A 23,316-nucleotide genomic window follows, 5' to 3' on the forward strand; every position below is an offset into this window, starting at 1 on the left:
TAGTTCTGCTTTAAACCCCAAGTTAACTTTTTTTCTTTAAACAGAAGGTGTGCAAAGTCTTATGGTTGGTTTCTTTTAGAAAGTAGCCACAGCCTAAGTAAAAAAAGCCTATCCCCATGACTAAGCTCCAGGGGGCAGAGCGAAATGCGTTGAGGGTGTGGCCTGATCAGAGTCTAGGCTGAGGTTGCCACTCCATCCACCTTCATAGGATTCCTAAGATGTGCGGCATCAGGGAACACCCTTTTCCTTTAAAAAAAAAAAAAGTCTGTCCCCTACTATCATGCTGCATAGAAAGACCCTTGCTCTCTGTGTGGAAACAGTGGTCTCTCTGTAGAGTTCCAACATGTCCCCTGCTGAGTCAGACTTAAATCTCTGCAGTAAGCAAAACTCATGATTGCTGCTGACTGGAGAGCTTTTGCTCCGTGCTACAGGTCAACAGAGAGCAAAGGGCCTTTTCTGCCACATGCTGGCAGGGGACAGGCTTTTCTGCTCATTATATGGGAGCTTTCTAGAGAAAACCAACCCAAACACTGTGCACTGTTTTTTATGCATCTGGATTGTATTTCATTGATTTAAATGACCTTTAAACTAACCAGCTTTTGTCTGCTTATATGATCGGACATGTTTGAAGTACGCCAACTGCAAAAAAAAAAAATATATATATATATATATATATATATATATATTTATATCCTCTAGTTCCTCCAGTTTTGAATTGTATTGTAACTGTATTGTCTTCCCTCACATTGTAAAGCGCTGCGCAAACTGTTGGCGCTATATAAATCCTGTATAATATATATATAGATATATATACAGTGCCTTGTGAAAGTATTCGGCCCCTTGAACTTTGTAACCTTTTGCCACATTTCAGGCTTCAAACATAAAGATATAAAACTGTATTTTTTTGTGAAGAATCAACAACAAGTGGGACACAATTATGAAGTGGAATGAAATTTATTGGATATTTCAAACTTTTTTAACAAATAAAAAACTGAAAAATTGGGCGTGCAAAATTATTCATCCCCCTTAAGTTAATACTTTGTAGCGCCACCTTTTGCTGCGATTACAGCTGTAAGTCGCTTGGGGTATGTCTCTATCAGTTTTGCACATCGAGAGACTGAAATGTTTGCCCATTCCTCCTTGCAAAACAGCTCGAGCTCAGTGAGGTTGGATGGAGAGCGTTTGTGAACAGCAGTTTTCAGTTCTTTCCACAGATTCTCGATTGGATTCAGGTCTGGACTTTGACTTGGCCATTCTAACACCTGGATATGTTTATTTGTGAACCATTCCATTGTAGATTTTGCTTTATGTTTTGGATAATTGTCTTGTTGGAAGACAAATCTCCGTCCCAGTCTCAGGTCTTTTGCAGACTCCATCAGGTTTTCTTCCAGAATGGTCCTGTATTTGGCTCCATCCATCTTCCCATCAATTTTAACCATCTTCCCTGTCCCTGCTGAAGAAAAGCAGTCCCAAACCATGATGCTGCCACCACCATGTTTGACAGTGGGGATGGTGTGTTCAGGGTGATGAGCTGTGTTGCTTTTACGCCAAACATAACGTTTTGCATTGTTGCCAAAAAGTTAGATTTTGGTTTCATCTGACCAGAGCACCTTCTTCCACATGTTTGGTGTCTCCCAGGTGGCTTGTGGCAAACTTTAAACGACACTTTTTATGGATATCTTTAAGAAATGGCTTTCTTCTTCCCACTCTTCCATAAAGGCCAGATTTGTGCAGTATACGACTGATTGTTGTCCTATGGACAGAGTCTCCCACCTCAGCTGTAGATCTCTGCAGTTCATCCAGAGTGATCATGGGCCTCTTGGCTGCATCTCTGATCAGTCTTCTCCTTGTATGAGCTGAAAGTTTAGAGGGACGGCCAGGTCTTCGTAGATTTGCAGTGGTCTGATACTCCTTCCATTTCAATATTATCGCTTGCACAATGCTCCTTGGGATGTTTAAAGCTTGGGAAATCTTTTTGTATCCAAATCCGGCTTTAAACTTCTCCACAACAGTATATTGGACCTGCCTGGTGTGTTCCTTGTTCTTCATGATGCTCTCTGCGCTTTAAACGGACCTTTGAGACTATCACAGTGCAGGTGCATTTAAACGGAGACTTGATTACACACAGGTGGATTCTATTTATCATCATTAGTCATTTAGGTCAACATTGGATCATTCAGAGATCCTCACTGAACTTCTGGAGAGAGTTTGCTGCACTGAAAGTAAAGGGGCTGAATAATTTTGCACGCCCAATTTTTCAGTTTTTTATTTGTTACCAAGTTTGAAATATCCAATAAATTTCGTTCCACTTCATGATTGTGTCTCACTTGTTGTTGATTCTTCGCAAAAAATTACAGTTGTATATCTTTATGTATGAAGCCTGAAATGTGGCAAAAGGTCGCAAAGTTCAAGGGGGGCAAATACTTTCGCACGGCACTATATATATATATATATATATACAGTGGGTACGGAAAGTATTCAGACCCCCTTAAATTTTTCACTCTTTGTTATATTGCAGCCATTTGCTAAAATCATTTAGGTTCATTCTTCTTCCTCATGAATGTACACATAGCACCCCATACTGACAGAAAAACACAGAATTGTTGACATTGTTGCAGATTTATTAAAAAAGAAAAACTGAAATATCACATGGTCCTAAGTATTCAGACCCTTTGCTGTGACACTCATATATTTAACTCAGGTGCTTTCCATTTCTTCTGATCATCCTTGAGATGGTTCTACACCTTCATTTGAGTCCAGCTGTGTTTGATTATACTGATTGGACTTGATTAGGAAAGCCACACACCTGTCTATATAAGACCTTCCAGATCACAATGCATGTCAGAGCAAATGAGAATCATGAGGTCAAAGGAACTGCCTGAAGAGCTCAGAGACAGAAAAAGGCACAGATCTGGCCAAGGTTACAAAAAGATTTCTGCTGCACTTAAGGTTCCTAAGAGCACAGTGGCCTCCATAATCCTCAAATGGAAGATGTTTGGGACGACCAGAACCCTTCCTAGAGCTGGCCGTCCGGCCAAACTGAGCTATCGGGAGAGAAGAGCCTTGGTGAGAGAGGTAAAGAAGAACCCAAAGATCACTGTGGCTGAGCTCCAGAGATGCAGTCAGGAGATGGGAGAAAGTTGTAGAAAGTCAACCATCACTGCAGCCCTCCACCAGTCGGGGCTTTATGGCAGAGTGGCCCGACGGAAGCCTCTCCTCAGTGTAAGACACATGAAAGCCCGCATGAAGTTTGCTAAAAAAACACCTGAAGGACTCCAAGATGGTGAGAAATAAGATTCTCTGGTCTGATGAGACCAAAATAGAACTTTTTGGCCTTAATTCTAAGCGGTATGTGTGGAGAAAACCAGGCACTGCTCATCACCTGTTCAATACAGTCCCAACAGTGAAGCATGGTGGTGGCAGCATCATGCTGTGGGGGTGTTTTTCAGCTGCAGGGACAGGACGACTGGTTGCAATCGAGGGAAAGATGAATGCGGCCAAGTACAGGGATATCCTGGACAAAAACCTTCTCCAGAGTGCTCTGGACCTCAGACTGGGCCGAAGGTTTACCTTCCAACAAGACAATGACCCTAAGCACACAGCTAAAATAACGAAGGAGTGGCTTCACAACAACTCCGTGACTGTTCTTGAATGGCCCAGCCAGAGCCCTGACTTAAACCCAATTGAGCATCTCTGGAGAGACCTAAAAATGGCTGTCCACCAACGTTTACCATCCAACCTGACAGAACTGGAGAGGATCTGCAAGGAGGAATGGCAGAGGATCCCCAAATCCAGGTGTGAAAGACTTGTTGCATCTTTCCCAAAAAGACTCCTGGCAGTATTAGATCAAAAGGGGGCTTCTACTAAATACTGAGCAAAGGGTCTGAATACTTAGGACCATGTGATATTTCAGTTTTTCCTTTTTAATAAATCTGCAACAATGTCAACAATTCTGTGTTTTTCTGTCAGTATGGGGTGCTATGTGTACATTCATGAGGAAGAAGAATGAACTTAAATGATTTTAGCAAATGGCTGCAATATAACAAAGAGTGAAAAATTTAAGGGGGTCTGAATACTTTCCGTACCCACTGTGTATATATATATATATATATATATATATATATATATATATTAGAACTGTCTAATAATTTACGTTAAAAAAGCGTGGCTGTTAACAAAAAAACACCTGTAAGGCAATTGTATAATGTGCCAAAATGTGCATCACACACTAGCACATTATGGAGTACTTACCTTAGAACTAATTCTTCCAGCGGCGTGCTGTCACCGCTGAGAGGGCTGACATCTTCCCCTGGTCTTTCAGAGCTCATGCGCTGTTGATGTCACTGGCTGCATCCAAGGTGAATATCTCCTAAATGGTGCACGTTTAGAAGATATTCATTTTATCTACAGGTAATCCTTAATATAGGCATACCTGTAGGTAAAAATGACCAAGTGGGGTTTACTACCGCTTTAAAAACAGGTCTTTGCACACGTTTGTGAATACATGTAGACACACTCCTAAACCTTGTGGACAGCCTTCCCAGAAGAGTTGAAGCTGTTATAGTTGCAAAGGGTGGGCCAACTCAATATTGAACCCTACAGACTAAGACTGGGATGCCATTAAAGTTCATGTGCGTGTAAAGGGAGGTGTCCCAATACTTTTGACAATATAGTGTATTGTTTCAAAAGAACCTGTCACTTTTCTTTGAGTGGGCAAAATGACAGATCCCCCTTAAGGGCTCTTTCACATGTGCGGACTGTTTATTTCATCAGTTGAGTCACGTCAAAATGTATAAAGTATTCATGAGTTTTTCATTCGTTTTTCCATCAGTGATCATCAGTTTTTTTTTTTTTACATCCACTACCAATGCAAAAACGGATGAGAGACTGATCATTTAGGTCCATTCACGCGGGCTTTCCGCCCCGGCAAACTCTGTTTTGCTCAGCGGGAGATCAAACTGCCGATCCCCACTGAGCAGGCGGGTGACAGCTCCGTCTCCGCTTACTGTGCAGAGACGGAGCTGTCAGATCCCCGCTCTCCTCTATCGGAGATCGGATGAAAACGGACCGCCTGTCTGTTCTCATCCGATCCCATCCTCCAGACGGATGGAAAATAGGGTTACCATCCATCTGGATTTCACAGACAGGATCAGATTGGATGGCAGCGGGTGTCAAAGCATGTGTCACCGCTTACATCCTCTGCTCCATAGAGGTGCATGGAGCATCCGATCAGGTCCGCATGAAAAACTGGCAGGCGGACCTGATTGGAAAGCCCGTGTGAAAGGGGCCTTAGTCAGTTTACATCCGTTTTTCGTCCGATCCGTTTTTTTAGCGGAAGAAAAATAGAGCTTTGATCAGTTTAAAAAATGGATGATGACGGATGTAAACTTATGTAAATGGATGAGCATCCATTTACATCAGTTATTCCATAGAAATGCATTGATGTCTGCTTTTAAACCATCAACGGATGGATGAAAAAGGGACAAACGGACAGCATGTGTGAAAGGGGCCTTAGAAAACACTCTTTGGACCTTTAAAGGGGGACCAGAGGACCAGACATCACTCTTTTCAGACCTTTAAAGGAGGACCAGACATCACTCTTTTTAGACCTTTAACCACTTGCCGACCGCCGCAAGTACATATACTGCGGCGGTCAGCCCCGGCCAGGCAAAGTGACGTACCGGTACGTCACTAGCCTGTCACTGGCTTGTGAGCCAATAGCGGGCGAGCGCGCGCCCGCTGAGGCGCACGCCCTCCCCAGCTCGTTCCCTAACAAGTCAGTGCGTGTGACCGGCGGACCCGATGTCCGCCCGTCACTCGCGATCGTTTGCCGGGAAGGGAGAAAGGCAGGCGGCTTATGTAAACAAGCCGCCTGTCATTCTCCCCTGTGTAAAAATGGAGATCAGACGGTTCTACTATGTAGAACCGTTGATCTCTGTTCTTACACTAGTAGCCATGTCCCATCACAGTTAGAAACACGCCCCTAGGACACACTTAACCCCTCCCTCTCCAATACAGTTAACCCCTTCCCTGCCAGTGTCATTTTTACAGTAACAATGTATAGCACTGATTACTGCAGTAATGTCACTGGTAACCCCAAAAGTGTCAAAAATGTCAGTCAAGGGTCCGATCTGTCCGCCGCAATGTCGCAGTCCCGCAAAAAAAAATCGCAGATCGCCGCCATTACTCGTTTAAAAAAAAACACCAAAAATGACAAAAATCTTTCCCTTTGTTAGTAAACGCGATAACTTTTGCGCAGACCAATCAAAATACGCTTTTTGCGATTTTTTTTTTTTTTTTTTTACCAAACATATGTAGCATAAAACAAATTGGCCGAAAATGTTAAAAAATTTTGATTTTTACATTTTTTTTGGGGGAATTTCATATAAAAAAAATGTGAAAAATATTATTTTTGCAAAATTTACGCTCTTTTTTTGTTTATAGCGCGTGATCAAAAAATTGCACAGGTGATCAAATACCACCAAAATAAAGCTCTGTATGTGGGAAAAAAAGGACGCCAAATTCGTTCAGGTACAGCGTCGCACGACTGCGCAATTGTCCGTTAAAGTCACGCAGTAAAAAAAAATCGCAAAAAAAACCCTAGTCAGGAAGGGGGGGAAATCTTCCGGGGCTTAAGTGGTTAAAGGGGGACCAGGAGACCAGACATCACTCTTTTCAGACCTTTAAAGGGGGACCAGGAGACCAGACATCTATGTCATCTGTGCTAAGGAGGTTCAAGTGAACCTGTCCTGGGCAAAAGATAGGTTTGCAAATCAGTCAGACAATTTTTTTTATTTTTATTTATTTATTTATTTTTTATTTTTTTTTATTCCAGAGTCGGCTATTGTTTAAGTCAGTGCGGTCAGTAGCACCTAATGACATCACCAGCTTTGCTCGCTGAGTTAGACTGGCCGTGGATTAATTGAAATTCAGTCCCTGCTGAAGTGGCCAAATTTTAATCCATTCATGGGCAGGCTGGTTGTACAGAAGTCTATCTCTCAATCGGCTTCTGTACAGTCAGCCTGTTGGGAACATTTTGCTCGATCATTGTTGCCTGATATAGCCAGCGATGCTGATCAGTGTATTCTAATGGAGGGGAACTCTCCCAGCTGTCAGAATACAATAGCTCCACAGGAGGGATTCCCCCTTCCATATCAAATATGTGGATGGGGGAATTGATTCATTTCCTTTCCTTCATCCCACTGGTTGAAGGAAAGAAAATGAATCCTGTATGGTTTGCCTCAATGTCATTGCAAATAGATGGGAGTTTGGCACATCACTCCATTCTGTGTCATTGATACAAAAGTCTTATTTTATTCCTTTCAAGTTTTTTCCTTTTATCACATTGTAATCTTCAGCCAGCTTCATTGTGCGTTTCTCTTTGTTTTTATTCTAGAAGGGGGATGAGCTGGAGGAAGGAGTGACAAGTGAAGGTAAGTCTTTTGTGTTTGCAGAAGAAATATAAGCTAATGAAGTTTAACGACTTCCAGTCTGCGCCAATTCTGGCATCTCTCTCCTACATGTATAAAACATCATTTTTTTGCTAGACTACTATTTAGAACCAAGTATATTGTGTCTTATGGTAATAGATGTGAGTTAGAAAGATTTGCTACATATGAAAAAACAGAAAGGAAGAGGTGAAGAGGTTAATCTAACCCCACATATATCAGGCTTTTAAATGGTGACTCCCAAATGAAAGACCAACCATATCAATAACTTATTAGAAAAGTGCAAAAATGCATTTTTGTATTTTTCTAAGTTTCTAAGTTATTAAGATATGGTTGGTCTTTCATTTGGGAGTCCCCATTTAAAAGCCTGATATATGTGGGGTTGAATTAACTTTTTCACCTCTTCCTTTCTGGTTTTTCATAACTACTTAGGACCCCCAAACATTATATATTTTGAAAACAGAGTCCCTGGAGAATAAAATGGTGGGTGTTGCATATTTTTAGGTCACACAGTATTTGCGCAAACGCAACATTTTTGGAAAAATATATTTTAATGCACAAAAACACAATATAGTACCCACGTTTTTGGTAAAACATAAAAGATGATGTTACGCTGAGTAAATCGATACCAAACATGCCACTCTTTAAAATTGTGTCCACCCATGGAAGGGCGCCAAACGATGGTACCCAAAAATCCCCATAGACAACAATTTAAAAACCTTTATAGGTTACCAGTTTAGGGTTACACAGGAGTTCTGGAGCTAGAGTTGTTACTCTCACTCTGATGTTTGCGGCGATACCTCACATGTGCGGTGCAATCGCCGTTTACATATGTGTGCGGGACCAGCATTTGTGCGCAAGCACGGGCAGATGGGGGCGCTTTAAACTGTTTTTTTTTTTTTTTTACTTATTTATTTTATTCAATTTTTTGCAGTTTTTTTACATTTTGTTTTTTTTTTTTTTTATCACTTTTATTGCAACCACAAGAATTGTAAACATCTCTTGTGATAGCGAGCAGTGGCAGGTCCTGTGAGACCCCAGATGTCTCCTCTGCCCTTAAAAGCTTTTGCTCAAATTCGGATCGGTTTGATCCAAAGCTTTTCTAAGCCGGCAATGGCCAGTAAACAACAGACGGAAACCAGAAGTGACAAAACCCTCTCTCTTTTGGTTTCTGCGGGGGGGGGGGGGGGGGGACGACATTCGTTCCTTCCACTGTTTTGCATCCTTACCGGACTCCCAGATTGCAGAGGAGGACCTGGTAAAGGGGGATGGGGGACCCCCTTACATTGCTTGTAAAAGTAATGCAGCGTCTCTTTACCTTTTTGGGCTTTTTTGGAAAGCTGAACTAACCCTTCAAGACAGGGGTCTCCAAACTTTCTAAACAAAGGGACAGTTTACTGTCCTTCAGACTTTAGGGGGAGCAGTGGGAGTAAATAGTATCCATGCGTCAGTGGAAGTAAACCGTTTCCCATCATTGGTTTTAGTGGAAGGAATAGTACCCTATTGTTGATATCAGTGGGAGGAATAGCACCCCACCCTTGGTATCAGTGGGAGGAATAGTGCCCCGCAAACAAAAACAAGGAAGAAAGCCGCTCAGGTGCAAGTTCAGCACTTGGTGCAGGTCAGATCCGCCATCCAAGCATGTAGACATCCAAAAAAGAGAAAGACCACACTCAGAGATGTTAAATGAAAATCCATAGGACTCCTTTATTCTCCATAAATACAGCAGACAGACAGTGCAATACACGGACAGACGTGTCGGGTTGACGCGTTTCACGATAAAAATCGCTTATTCATAACCACACACCTTGAGACTGTGGATGCCAACAACCTTTTGTAGATGAATAGTGGGAGGAATAGTGCCCCACCATTGGTGTCAGTGGGAGGAATAGTGCCCCACCATTGGTGTCAGTGAGAGGAATAGTGCCCCACCATTGGTGTCAGTGGGTGGAATAGTGCCCCACCCTTGTTGTCAGTGGGAGGAATAGTGCCCCATCATTGGTGTTAGTGGGAGGAATAGTGCCCCACTATTGGTGTCAGTGGGAGGAATAGTGCCCCACCCTTGTCAGTGAGAGGAATAGTGCACCATCATTGGTGTCAGTGGGAGGAATAGTGTTCCACCATTGGTGTCAGTGGGAGGAATAGTGTCCCACCATTGGTGTCAGTGGGAGGAATAGTGTCCCACCATTGGTGTCAGTGGGAGGAATAGTGCCCCATCATTGGTGTCAGTGGGAGGAATAGCACCCCACCCTTGGTGTCAGTGGGAGGAATAGCACCCCACCCTTGGTGTCAGTGGGAGGAATAGTGTCCCATCATTGGTGTCAGTTTTGTATGGAATAGTGCCCCAAGGGCCGGATAGAGGCAAGCAAAGGGCCAAAGTTTGGAGACCACTGCTTTAAGACATCACATAGCAATTACTGAATCAGATTCCTTCTCCATGGTGGAACTTCTTTACTGGACAGTCCGTAGCTAGGACTGTAGTGGCGCCTGTCGTCTGTGCTAAGGAGGTTCAAGTCAACCTGTCCTGTGCAAAAAATAGGTTACCTGTACAGTGAACCTTTAAAATGTACCTGTCCTGGGCAAAAGATAGGTGGATTTTTAAAGTGCACCTGTCCCAGGCAAAGACTTGCTTTTGTTTACATTTTTAAAGGTAAATGTAAAAACTACCCTCGCAGTGGGGCTCTTCATACACTGCAAGGGTCAAATGCCCTTTGTTGTCTAAGGGAAAACTAGGCCCCTTTCACATGGGCTTTCCGATCAGGTCAGCCTGTCCGTTTTTCAGGCAGGCCTGATCGGATGCTCCATGCATCCCTATGGGGCAGCGGATGTCAGCGGTGATGTGTTCGATGACACCCGCTGCTATCCGATCCGATCCTGTACGTGAAATTCAGACAGATGGAAACCCTATTTTCCATCCGTCTGGAGGATCGGGTCGGATAGGATCGGATGAAAACCGTCAGGCGGTCCATTTTCATCCGATCTCCCCATAGAGGAGAGCGGGTATCTGACAGGTCTGTCTCTGGAAAGTAAGCGGAGATGGAGCTGTCATCCGCCTGCTCAGCAGGGATCGGCGGATCGATCCCCGCTGAGCAAAACGTAGTCTGCCGGGCGGAAAGCCCGTGTGAAAAGACCCTTTGGCAGTTTTACTTCTGTTATCCCTCGCTTCTGCAGGCTTTCTCCTAGCGACCAGTTTTTTTTTTCTCTTTGGCACTCCATCGGTTACACTCTGATGTCATCGCATACAGTGCAGGACCAGCTGCACAGGGGTATACACACGCCATGCTTTCAGGGGTCTAAACGGGGGGAATCTGCGCCATATGTGGTGATTAGAGTGTGCGCATGCCTATGGTTACTTTTTAAGTGAAAATGGAGCACAGGTTAATTTTAAAGAAAATTCATACTATTAATACATATAGGATTGACAGGCCTACTTACATTTATTAAAGGGAATTTACCATTTAAAGAGACTCAGTCACCTTACCCATTGAGGGAAAGTGGCAGGGTTTCTTTAAAGCCCACCCACTAACCGACTTGTATTCACCTTGGCAGAGCTTTAGGATATGGGGGAGCATGTGAATTCTGTTCATGATGCAGTGCTCCAGCTTAGCGTTTAACCGCTAGGCCCAAACACAGTAATGGAGGGAGGGGGAAAGGGGGGGAGGTGACATCATTGCCCCCAAAGTTTGACACCTGGTATTTTGCAGTGCCGTTGACAGAGGAAGGAGCAGCAGGAGATCGCCATGAAGGTGATTATAATTGGCTCACGGGGTGGACTTTATCATTTTCCCTAAATAGGCAAAAAGGTCTCTTTAAAGTGGTTGTCAACCTCAGACATGAACAAAGCATATCCCTCATTAGTGTGTACTTGTCTCAAATAAAAGCACTAAGTGTACATTCTGTCTGCTGCTTTGTTCCTTAGCGATCAGCATGAACCACTTCTGACACGTTTTCATGACACCAAGAGAAAAAAGGTAACGGGAAGGACCTCTAGCACACGGCCTGTGATTGACAGCCTCAGCTCTGTTCCTGGGTGCGGTGTGCAGTGGGGTGTGTCCCTTCCCTCCAATGAGCTCTCAGAGCTCTCGTCACTGAGCTCTGCAGAGTGTCATTTCAGCTCCCTGCCCCCTGTTTTTCTGAACTCTCAGACAGGCTTAAAAATTCAGAACCTTGAATGGATGTGGAGGAGAGGGGGCTACAGATAAACAGATACAACCTATCTAGGAGGATTTGTTTAATCTCTGTGTATCACCTAAGGTTAGCCACTTCACTGGACATATGTAAAGGTTTACAACCATTTTAAGTGCCTTTTTTACCCGTTTAATACCTTCCTGCTATAAAACCAAATTTATAACAATTTGTACAATTTTCTTTTTTTCTTAGAATTTGATAAGTTCCTAGAAGAGCGAGCCAAGGCAGCTGAAAGGGTACCGGATCTCCCATCTCCTCCCAGCACAGAGCCCACCGTGGTGGGCAACCCGGCCAACCGAAAGAAACAGGAACGGGTCGACGATACGCTATTCGCATTGTAAATAATCCCACTTCTGTATAGCGCTCATTGCACTCCCCACCGCCGCACACAGACGCTCCAATCTGTCCTGTAGCCGCGCACTTAAACTGGGACCATCAGTTCCTCCACGTAAGCCATTCTTGTGAGATCCAGCACTGTTTTTAAGAATACAGCCCATCGGTTTATGAGAAACTACTGCTTAGAGGGGCAGCCATCTTGTGAAATGATCCTGCATTCATGTGATTGCAGGACCATGTGACCTGACCAATCTAGCTTGAGACGACCTCCGGCCTGCTGTCTTTAGTCTAAAGCAAGCCTGTGCTTTGCCAATTAGGGAAGAACAACAGGTTTTCTTTAATCCCGCCCCTTTCCAGCATATACTTACCTTTATTTGCTCCCCTGCTGCTCTGATCATGAAATACCCCATATGCTTGCCAATCACTTGGTAGGAGTGGTTGTCCATAGTCCTGCATAAGCTATGAGTATCCATGGCTCCCAATGGCTTCATTTAACATGGGGGGGAAGTAAAAGTTTATTTTGGGGGGGGGAACTGACTTGTGGCAGCTCAGCATCACATGTGGGAGGTACCGAGGGCAGTCTGCATGCAAATACAGCCTGTCTAGGAACACCCACTCCCCCAGACTCATACCAACCCATAATATTTGCAAAATTCCTCCCAAGAACCAGCCCACTGCTTCCCCAAATAAAAGGGACTGTCCCTGACCCTCCCCTTTCCTTCATTAGACTTCAGTTCTTGGACTCATGGAGGCTCAGCATCACATGTGTGAGTTCTCTAGGGTGGTCTGCATGCAAATACAGCCTGTCTAGGAACTCCCACTCCCCCAGACTGATACCTGCCCATCATGGAATATTGATATTTTCATAACTCCTCCCTAGACCCAGCCCACTGCTTGCATCGGGGCGGCGGGCTCTTGAGTAGAGTACTGAGGCAGGGTGTTGTGATGTGTTCAGGAAGCTATGTACAGAACCTTGCCGAACCCTCCAACCAGCCATGATCTGCCTGCATTGCATAAAGAAGCATTGAGACACAGTGATAATATCATTGGGTCTACAATAAGGTATGCAATAAAAACAGGCTTAATTTCAGCATTTTAAAGTATGTTGATTTAGGGGGAGGAACTGGAAGGGGGGGGGCAGTGGGTAGCAGATTTAACTTCAGCTTTAATAGGGCAGAGACTAAATTGCCAAGTATACTAATCCACAGCAACAAATCGGAATTCACCTTTCACTAATGTGCCTGCAGCACACTGAATTCTGATTGGTTGGTTGTTTTGGGTTACTGCATCCTGCACATCATAACTTATTTTCACACTTTCTTTTTTTTTTTTTTTTTTAGTAAGCCCATGTAGGCCCCAGAGGTGTCGTCTGTTCCTAAAGCATTGGTGGGGTATTAATCTCACAATATGGCTGCTTCATCCAATGCGTTATCTTACCACTTTCAAGTGTAATCGACAATTGATCTTATGCTGTCTCATGATTTTATTGGCAGCTTGCTCTGATGAGTGACCAGTTGCTGCGGTTAGAGGACAGAAGGGCATTGGGCTTAAGGCCTGCTCCATAGTATTTGGCGGTATTGACCTTCTTCTAGGTGGCGCTCTGCACATTCCTAATTGCTCTTCTTGTAAATGTTCCCTATCTGCACCTCCAGTGTAACTGCAATAGCACTGCATGTCTCATCTCTCTTAAGACAGTAGGTCTCTTTTCATATGTATATTTAGAGAGAGAGAGAGAGAGAAGGCGTAATGTATACCTGAACTGCAATGTTTGCACATCTTTCTTACCTCTCAGCTAATTAAGTTGAACAGTAGAAACAAACAACAGCCTGTCCATATTTTGTTCATTTCTGCAGATAGTAGAATGAAAATTGTTTAAAAAAAGGAGACCTTCACTCGGGATGATGAATTTTGGGTGGAGGGTCATTGGATGACCTTGTATGCAAAGTTAGGTTTGCACCTAGGGGTTCTTTAGCATGATCCGATTTTTTGATGATCCCCTAGCAGCAATCCTCTCATTTCTGCCATTGCTGTGCTGATTAGAGTCATCCCCAATTTACTTCTGGCGCACAGACAAAGTAGGGGGAAATCCAGCCAGGGATTTCTCCAATTCCTTCTAGCTAATTAGGCTAAACCCATTAATGGCGAATATACATACTTGAATCCATGGTCATATGACATGCTGGGTCCCGGGTCTTCTCTCTTCTGGAGAGCAGTAAGAGTCCTTCTTTGAATATCAACACCTCCATGTGACATGATGAAGGGCAGCAACAAGACCAGTTGGTGGCAGGCCCTATCTGCAGTAGTGCACCATCAGCCTTTACTGCCCACCCCTCTGGATGACGTCATGACAAAGGGCAGCAACAAGATCATTTGGTGGCAGGCCTTAGCTGGCACACCATTGACCTTTACTTTTGCCCCTCTGGATGAAGTCATGATGATGGACAGCAACAGGACCAGTTGGTGGCAGGGCAGGCCCCTAGCTGCAGTGACGCACCATCTGCATTCAATCCCACCCCTTTGGATAACATAATGGTAAAGGACAGCAACAAAACCATTTGGTGGCAGGCCATAGCTGCAGTGGCGCACCATCGGCCTTTACTCCCACCCCACTGGATAACGTCATGATGATGGACAGCAACAAGACCATTTCTGGAGCATGCCCTAGCTGCAGCGGCACACCATTGACCTTTACTCCCGCCCATCTGGATGACGTCATAATGATTGACATGCAAGAAGACCATTTGGTGGCAGGCCCTAGCTGCAGTGGCACACCATCGGCCTATACTCCCACCCCTCTGGATGACATCATGAATAAGGACAGCAATAAGACTAGTTGGTGACAGGACAGCCCCTAGCTGCAATGGCACACCATCTGCATTCACTCCCACCCCTTTTAATGACATAATGACAAAGGGCAGCAACAAAACCAGTTGGTGGCAGGCTGTAGCTGCAGAGGCACACCATTGGCCTTTACTCCCACCCCTCCATATGACATTATCGCGAAGGACAGCAACGAGACCATTTGGTGGTAGGCCCTAGCTGCAGTGGCACACCATTGATCTTTCCTGCCCACCCCTCTGATTTACATTATGACAAAGGACAGAAACAAGACCATTTGGTGGCAGGCCCTAGCTGCAGTGGCTCAACATCAGCCTTTACTGCCCACCCCTCTGCATGACATCATGACAAAGGGCAGCAGTAGAACCAGTTGTTGGAATGCCCTAGCCACAATGGTGCATCATCTGCCTTTATTGCCCACCCCTCTGCTCAACATCTTGAAGAAGGGTGGCAACAAGACTAGTCGTTGGCAAGCCCTAGTTGCAGTGTTTCATCACTGATTTTTACTCGCATATGAATATGTAATTTTTTTAATATATATAGATTCAGGGCAAGAAATTACAGGAAAATGTTTTATTTATTGTAGACCGGTACATATGACATATTGCCTATGAATATGTCATATTTACTTTGCCATAGGCTCAGTTTCACACAGCTCACCAGGCTAACATTAACTGCCTTGCTGAAAATTAACCTTGATGTTTATAGAGCTGAATAACTGTAGCTCAGTATAAAACACACAGCTGATAGAGACTCCTCCCTCTCCTTCCTCTGTACAGCTCTATAGAGAGTGTCAATTAGAGAGAGAGAGACTGAAAGGAAAAGGCTGATGCCTTTATTTTCTCCATAGAAAATAAGGATGTACTCTGCATTAAATATTGGTAAAATAAAAACTTTTTAAGAAAAAAGTTGAAAGTGAAAATGAAATTTGCAGCACTACAAGATGAGGGGCAGAGCGGGTTGAGATTCTCAGGTGGGCGCACAGGACGCAAAGAGCTTTGGATGGTGATGATCACTAGCCAAGAGCAAGCAGTAGGCGGGGCAGTGGCACGGATCTGGAAAAATGCACAATCTGAAAACTGTTGCTGCGGTTCTTAAGCTATTTGGCAAATAGCACAGCGGGGGGGGGGGGGGGGGGTCAGATCTTAAGAGTATAAAAATTTTATTTTTGCAGTTCCTGTATATGTGTGTCTATTGTGTCTTGTTTGCTGGAGTTCCTCTTTAGGTGTAACTAATAACCCAGTCAGCTTCTACCCAAAATTCAATCCTTGGTTTGGAGTGAAGGTCTCCTTTAACCCAACAATGTCAACACCTGCTGATTTTAATTGGGCATTCCTTACTGTACCCACAATCCCCTCTTGCACTATAATAAAGTAGACACTAACATGAATTTAACATACGTTTATTTAACATGGAAGCCATTATTTAAATGGTCATCCTAACCCTTTCTGATGCCATATATTTTCTGTGCTGGTTTACACAGCTATGGGGGATACGAGTTGTCTGTGATATTGCTGCCTATGGATTGTACTTGCAGTTATTTAATTTGGGAAATCACTGCACTGTCTGAATGTAAGCAGCCTGGTCATAGCAATGACAAGGGATGTATATAAATGGATGGATATATAGAGAAAGGTGGTGTTGTCCATAACAACTAATCAGTTGAGTAACCTCTATTTATTTTAAATGCACACACGCAGAAAAAGTAAATTACTTTGCATATTTACAGTAATCCTTGAGAGTTCAACCTGCAAATCCTGGAAGGGAACAGGAATGATGTGATATTGAAGCTAGGATACTGCTCTCTGCCTGTCCCCTTCCTCCTCCTCCCCACTTGTTCCACCATAGTAGCAGAACATGTCTTCATGAATGAATGGCTGTAGGAGACATCTTTTAAGAGCTAAGATATGGGGACAGCTTACAGCTTGACAGGTTCCACGACACTGTCCCCCCCCTCCCATCTGGGGCTCACATGCTAATACTAATCTTTGCCATACTCCCTTGGGGCTCATTTACACAGCCTTGCTCTCTGAAGTGCGATTCGCGTTGCCCTTCAAAGAGTATTTGACAGGCGTTGAGGAGGCGACATATCATCCTGCTTTAACCCTTTGATCCTTGCATAAGCATGCCACAACTACATACATTGCATGCAGTGATGGGGCGCCTGCAGATTGGACCCATTTATTTTAGTGAGTCCCGTTCAGCAGGCATAGTGACGGGTACAATTCCTGCCTTGAGGTAGGCACAGCATGTGTACACCCCTGGGTACTGCCTCTGCAGCTAAAGGTGGTAGCGATTAAGAGGAGGTTTAAGCGTGGCTTAGCAGCAGGATTTTACTGCCCCCCATCAGTTAGTGTGAATGAGCCCTTACTGCTCTGTTCCTCCATTGGAAACCTGAGAAATTCCCAGAACTTCAGGGTACGTGGAGCATATGATCTTCTCTACTTCCTCCCAGGATACAGTTCTCTGGCCTATGCTGCTATCTCTCTAGCCCATCAGAGAAACATTTCCAAGGGGTGCTGGGACCTCAAGTCCTCATTTGGTAGGATTGATCAACGTACTCTAATGCAATGAGTTTATTTACTCTAGCTAGGCTGCTCACATAAAACAGACATACCCTCCGGTGGGTACCAAGGAAGTAACCTGAAGCAATATACCAAGCCAAAGGTAAAGGGTCCAGGCTGTTTTGATAATTATTTGACATGATCATAAAAACATCCAATGCGTTTCGGGATTAATTCGGGATAAAATTCTGTAGCCTTCTGTGGATGTCGGACAGCCTGCACCCCTTCTTCATCAAGAACTTAACGGCACATTGCTTCTGCTTAGAATCCATCATTTACCTGCAATAAAAAAAAAAGAGTTACTATAATGGAAGAGTTACTCTACCAGCATGTGAAATTTTGAATGACCTATGGAAGTTAAAAGGTAACTAAACCCAACGATTTTAACAATTTCAAAAAACAGTTACATTCCCAGCACATGCCGGAAATGTAACTGTCACATTGGTTGTGCTATTGGTCGGTCAGTACAACCAGCCTGTGAACCAAAGCCTAAACTATGGGTGCTGCTCAAGGCTCCAACAGGTCCTCTTTTATTATCAGTCGCTGGGAGTTTAGGCGGGGACCTCCCAGCTTCGTAAATATCGATGCAAAGAGGAGTCCTAAATCCTAAAACTCTGTATGTAGAAAGTGAAAACAGCCTCAGCTCCATCCAGGACCACACCTTCCAATGCGTTGTGCCCCACCCAAGAGGCTTTATCATGGGGAATAACCAGCCTGCCCATAGAGGGGTCGAATCTCGGCCGGTCCCTGCTAAAACTGGGTGAGATTCAATCCATATATGGCTGGCTTAAGACAACAGCTGATCTATCAGTGGATTGTGCACTCCTCCCATACCCTCTTCTGACCAGTACAGTGTAGGTATGTGTATTGTCTGTGATAGGCCGAAGAAAAGCCGGAAATGCCAGACGAGGTTCGGCAAGTTCCTGGGTATGATGATATTTACCGGTATTTATCCTAGAATTCCCAGCAAAGAGGGGAACAAAAACCTTCAGAAGTTTTAACTAGTTGCCAATCTACCCAATGCTAAAACATGTAGAAAAAGAAATAGCCGCACATTCAGGAATTCCAGTTGCCTTTAGATTTCTTTTAATTCCAAAATGTTACAAATGATGACACCAAAGACCCCAACATGAAGTCGCGTAGACGCGTTTCACACATACATCTTGTGCTTAATCCTTACTGTGCATAATCATGGTAATGATTAAGCACAAGATGTATGTGTGAAACGCGTCTACGTGACTTCATGTTGGTGTCGTCATTTGTAACATTTTGGAATTAAAAGAAATCTAAAGGCAACTGGAATTCCTGGATGTGCGGCTATTTCTTTTTCTACACGTTTTCTTCGGAGGCTGGCCGGGGCCAGCACTCTATGGGATACTCCATTTCCTAGCTATCACCACACACCTGGAGCAGCGTTCTCTCTCTTCAGTACAATGCTAAAACATGGTTTGGGAAGACTTTTAACTTCTGTTAAAGCTGAACTAAACCCATCGAATTAACAAAAAATGTTACATTCCCGGCATTCCAGGAATGCCAACTGTCACATTGGTTGTGCTGTCAACCAAACTCTCAACCAAACTGTCAAACCATCAAATGTCTGGTGTCATAAGTGATCACGTGCAGCACCTTGGCATTTGCAGATCTAACAGAGGCCAAGATGGCAGCTTCCTTGGCTGAAAAGACTAGGAGAGTTTAGTTCTGCTTAAATAAATAAAAAAGATATGCCTTCTTTTGCATTACTTTTCGGTACAACCCTCATACTTCTGAATACAGATTTGCTTGCTACAGGCTGCTTGAGTCCATGTAAATATTTTTATTCATTAGCTCCTGATGAAGGGAGAGCTTTTGACCTCCGAAAAGTGTTGGCTGTTTTCATGATGTCAAAGAATTATTAAAGCACTTTAAACTCTGCCATTGGCTTGGCACTGCTTGTAATTTGCTGAGATATATCCTAGGTCCCAACACTGTAACGTGAGTAGAGGAGAAGGTCTTCAACTCTATGTAAGCTCCAGCATGCAGGGTTTACGTTCAGGGCTCTGATGGATGAACAGAGAGTTGGGTAAGAGGGCTCTTAAGGATGAACAGAGTGTTGGGTAAGAGGGCTCTGATGGATGAACAGAGTGTTGGGTAAAAGGGCTCTGATGGATGAACAGAGTGTTGGGTAAGAGGGCTCTGATGGATGAAAAGAGTGTTGGGTAAAAGGGCTCTGATGGATGAACAGAGTGTTGGGTAAGAGGGCTCTGATGGATGAACAGAGTGTTGGGTAAGAGGGCTCTAAAGGATGAACAGAGTGTTGGGTAAGAGGGCTCTGATGGACGAAAAGAGTGTTGGGTAAAAGGGCTCTGATGGATGAACAGAGTGTTGGGTAAGAGGGCTCTAAAGGATGAACAGAGTGTTGGGTAAGAGGGCTCTGTTGGATGAACAGAGTGTTGGGTAAGAGGGCTCTGATGGATGAACAGAGTGTTGGGTAGGAGGGCTCTGATGGATGAACAGAGTGTTGGGTAAGAGGGCTCTGATGGATGAACAGAGTGTTGGGTAAGAGGGCTCTGATGGATGAACAGAGTGTTGGGTAAGAGGGCTCTGATGGATGAACAGAGTGTTGGGTAAGAGGGCTCTGATGGATGAACAGAGTGTTGGGTAAGAGGGCTCTGATGGATGAACAGAGTGTTGGGTAAGAGGGCTCTGATGGAGGAACAGAGTGTTGGGTAAGAGGGCTCTCAGAAGAAGTATCAGTGGGTGGCCCTGAATGGGCAACATGACAGCTTCCTTTAAAATAATTGCAAATTCAGCAGGGCATTATAGAAACCATACAGAAAATGCAAACATGTATATTGGGCACATTTTCGCATCCTAGTTGTGTTTCTAACTAAGGTTTTTCGGCCAAAAAGATGGCAACATGTTAGGAACATTCTGATTGGTCGGTAATGAACAACACCCACCTTTCCATGTGGTTGTATACATACATTTTTGCCAATGTTCTTTAAAAAAAAAAAAAAAGAAAAGAAAAAAAAATAGACTGTAATGCAAATTCCTCTGATAATGTGATTAATGTTCTGCCATTGTACGTGGAATGTGGGTTTGTGATTTTAACCTAAAGGGAAATGATTGTGTGTAAAAATAGATATTCGTTTTTGTCTGGCCACTTGAATCGCTGGTACACCTAGAATGGCAATGTTACAAAGATAAAGGCCAGGCTCTTCTTTTTAACCGGCAGCAGATCATTTGAATCGACGCATGTCCGTGAGTCTGTTTACAGAATAATGGGGAACACGTTGTCCAGGTTGGATATCCTTTAAAGACATGTTTGATTTATAAAAATTGTAACCTGTATGATGATATAGTAAGGTTCAAATGAAGCACCCAATTCTACGGAGAACCTATCCAACTTTATTGCTGTCTGTGTGTCTGTTGGGGAGATTTCCCCTCATTTTCTTTTAGGACAGGAGGTAAAGGAAAATCTCTACATTGGGGACATTAACCACTTAAGGACCAAGCCTTTTTCTGACACTTGTTGTTTACAAGTTAAAATCAGTATTTTTTGCTAGGAAATTACTTAGAACCCCCAAACATTATATATTTTTTTAGTAGAGACCCTAGAGAATAAAATGGAGATTGTTGCAATACTTTGTAAGACCACTGCGCAAATATGGTGTGACAAACGCAATTTTATTTTCTAAAAAAATACACTTTATTTAATTAAAAATTCAGGCGAACGGCAAAGTTAGCCTAATTTTTTTCTGTAATGTGAACGATAATGTTACGCCTAGTAAATAGATACCCAACATGTCATGCTTCAAAAGCAAGAAAAAAATGGGCCCTTTAAGGCTGTTGGGCGGAAGCGACCTATGATGTCACTCTGGTCCTCCCAAGGCCTTTAGAGTCGAGTGGGGCCATCTTCCTGCACAGCACCTCAGAGGACCGGATCGTTTTCCCCACTACCGACGGCTTCGGTAAGAGGGGAAAACAACCAGGAAGCAGCGGGAGGGGGGGGGGCACCTCTCCCACCACCCTAATAAAGTGATCCCGCAGCAAATCTGCCGCTGGGACCACTTTTATGTAAAACAGGACCGCCGGCCGAGTAAGAAAGCACTGGGGTTATGGCAGCTATTTGCTGCCATAACCCCGGTATTTAACGTCAAAGTACCGGCGTAAAACTGCGGCGGGCAGCCCGGATGGTTAAAAGCAAAATAGACTGGGAAAGTGGTAGGACTTCTGACAACATTTTTATTGCTGTCCCAGTGACAGCCACCTCCTCCCCATCTGTACAGGTGCCACAGGGACAGGAAGGAAGGGAAAGTTTCTCCAATGGGGTCACAGACAAAAATAAGACTCGAAATCACAAAGACTGGCCGCACACGTTTTATATCGGCATTTCCGTTTTGACTAAGCCCCATATCTCAGACTAAATGCGCCATAGAGGGGGGTCTTAGGTGAGGCTTCTAGTGAGCACAACCTAATAAAGTTCTACAAAAATGCTGATGCCATTATTAGGGTCTTCTAATTTTGCCTCTCTGGGGAGCATGGATGAGCTCCATCCTGTTCTTCGGGGACAGTGGTATACTACACAAGTTTAGGAGCAGTGATTTCTTCTCTCTCCCAGAAATACAGTAAGTCCTTGGCAGAACTTTTAATACCTCCCTACTCTATTCAAAAATGTTTTAAAATTTGGCTGGCGTTCGGCTTACCTTTTAAGGCCCTGTTCACACGGGTGCCTCTGTTGGACGGACTCCACTTGCTCTGCGGAGGATCCCTCTGCTGATCTTCACTGAGCAGGCGGATGACAGGTCCGTCTCCGCTCACTGTACAGAGCGGAGGCAGACCCAGTCCTGCTCTCTTCTATGGGGAGATCGGATGAAAACGGACCGCTTGTCCGCTTTCATCCTGATCCGATCCTCCAGACGGATGCAAAATAGGACCACCGTCTTTATTTGGTGGACAGGATCGGATAGAGGCAAATGTCAGCCACATGTCACTGCTGACACCCGCTGCTCCATAGGAGTGAATAGAGGGTCCGATCAGTTTTTCAGGCGGACCTGATCAGACAGCCCATGTGAAAGGGGCCTAACTTTTTTTAAAGGGTAAGGACATTTTCAAACTTCCCTTACTACCTCCACAGATCTCCATCTCCATAGATACACTTTAACTCTTTTTACTCTTATCCTTTTGCCTCTTCCTAAGCATGACTAGTCCCTCCCCTCCCTCAAGGCTCCATACTTACCGATATTGCACCGCCAAGTCCACAGCAACGTTTACATCCCTCTGCTGGCCTCTACATATCAATGTTTGTGCATGCACACGTAAACTTCCATAGGGCCGGAAAATGTATCTCCATCTCCCAGCCCCTTAGAAAACTGTAAGGGTCCTTTCACATGGGGCGGACTCTGCTTGCTCAGCAGGCGATCTGTCCGCCGAGCAACCGAATGACAGGTCTGTGTCCACTCCACTTATGCAGAGCGGACATTGGCACAGCCCGCTCCCCCTGTATGGGTAGTCTGATGTAAAAGGACTGCCTATCTGTTTACACCCGACAGCCATTCAATCCGCTGGACAGAAGGGAAACGGATCCCCCATCAGTCTGGTTTTAGCGGATCAGATTGGATGTAAGTGGGTTTATACAGAGACGTCTGTTTACACCCGCTGCTCCATAGACCAGAATGGAGGTTCCAATCAGTCTAATTAAAAAACTAACAGGCAGACGCGATCATAACGTTCGTGTGAAACAGGCCTTCCTCTTTTGGAATATTTTTTTATCAATAGTCACATTTGCATCCTTGTGAAAAAATATTTTAAATCTTTAATGTGACTCTATGGTTAAAGTTCTCTGCATCGGAGTCCCCATAACGCTAAGGGAGCGAGATGGCGTAGGTATCCACTTAAAACCTGTAAAGAGAGAATTAGGGGGAGGAGCTTGAATGCTAGGAATATTGCGAACTTAGTTTCAG

At 44.2% G+C, this 23,316-nt stretch overlaps 1 protein-coding gene across 9 annotated transcripts in view; it reads left to right on the forward strand.

Annotated features, from left to right (window-relative positions):
* Positions 1 to 12,373, forward strand: part of TOM1L2 (target of myb1 like 2 membrane trafficking protein) — a 111,841-nt gene extending 99,468 nt beyond the window's left edge. For 5 of the 9 annotated variants that reach the window (XM_082260688.1, XM_082260690.1, XM_082260693.1 and 2 more), the window contains 2 exons: positions 7,397 to 7,433; positions 11,829 to 12,373. In XM_082260688.1, coding sequence (XP_082116814.1) covers positions 7,397 to 7,433; positions 11,829 to 11,977 — 186 coding nt within the window. In that variant the 3' untranslated portion in view covers positions 11,978 to 12,373. Of the gene's footprint in view, positions 1 to 7,396; positions 7,434 to 11,152; positions 11,195 to 11,828 lie in introns of all 9 variants that reach the window. The other 4 variants (XM_082260687.1, XM_082260689.1, XM_082260691.1 and 1 more) reach the window with 1 other exon arrangement.
* The last annotated feature ends 10,943 nt before the right edge of the window (positions 12,374 to 23,316 follow it).

Source organism: Pelophylax lessonae (genome assembly GCF_965119305.1).
Source record: "Pelophylax lessonae genome assembly, chromosome: 6".
In the NCBI taxonomy this organism is placed as follows: Eukaryota; Metazoa; Chordata; class Amphibia; order Anura; family Ranidae; genus Pelophylax; species Pelophylax lessonae.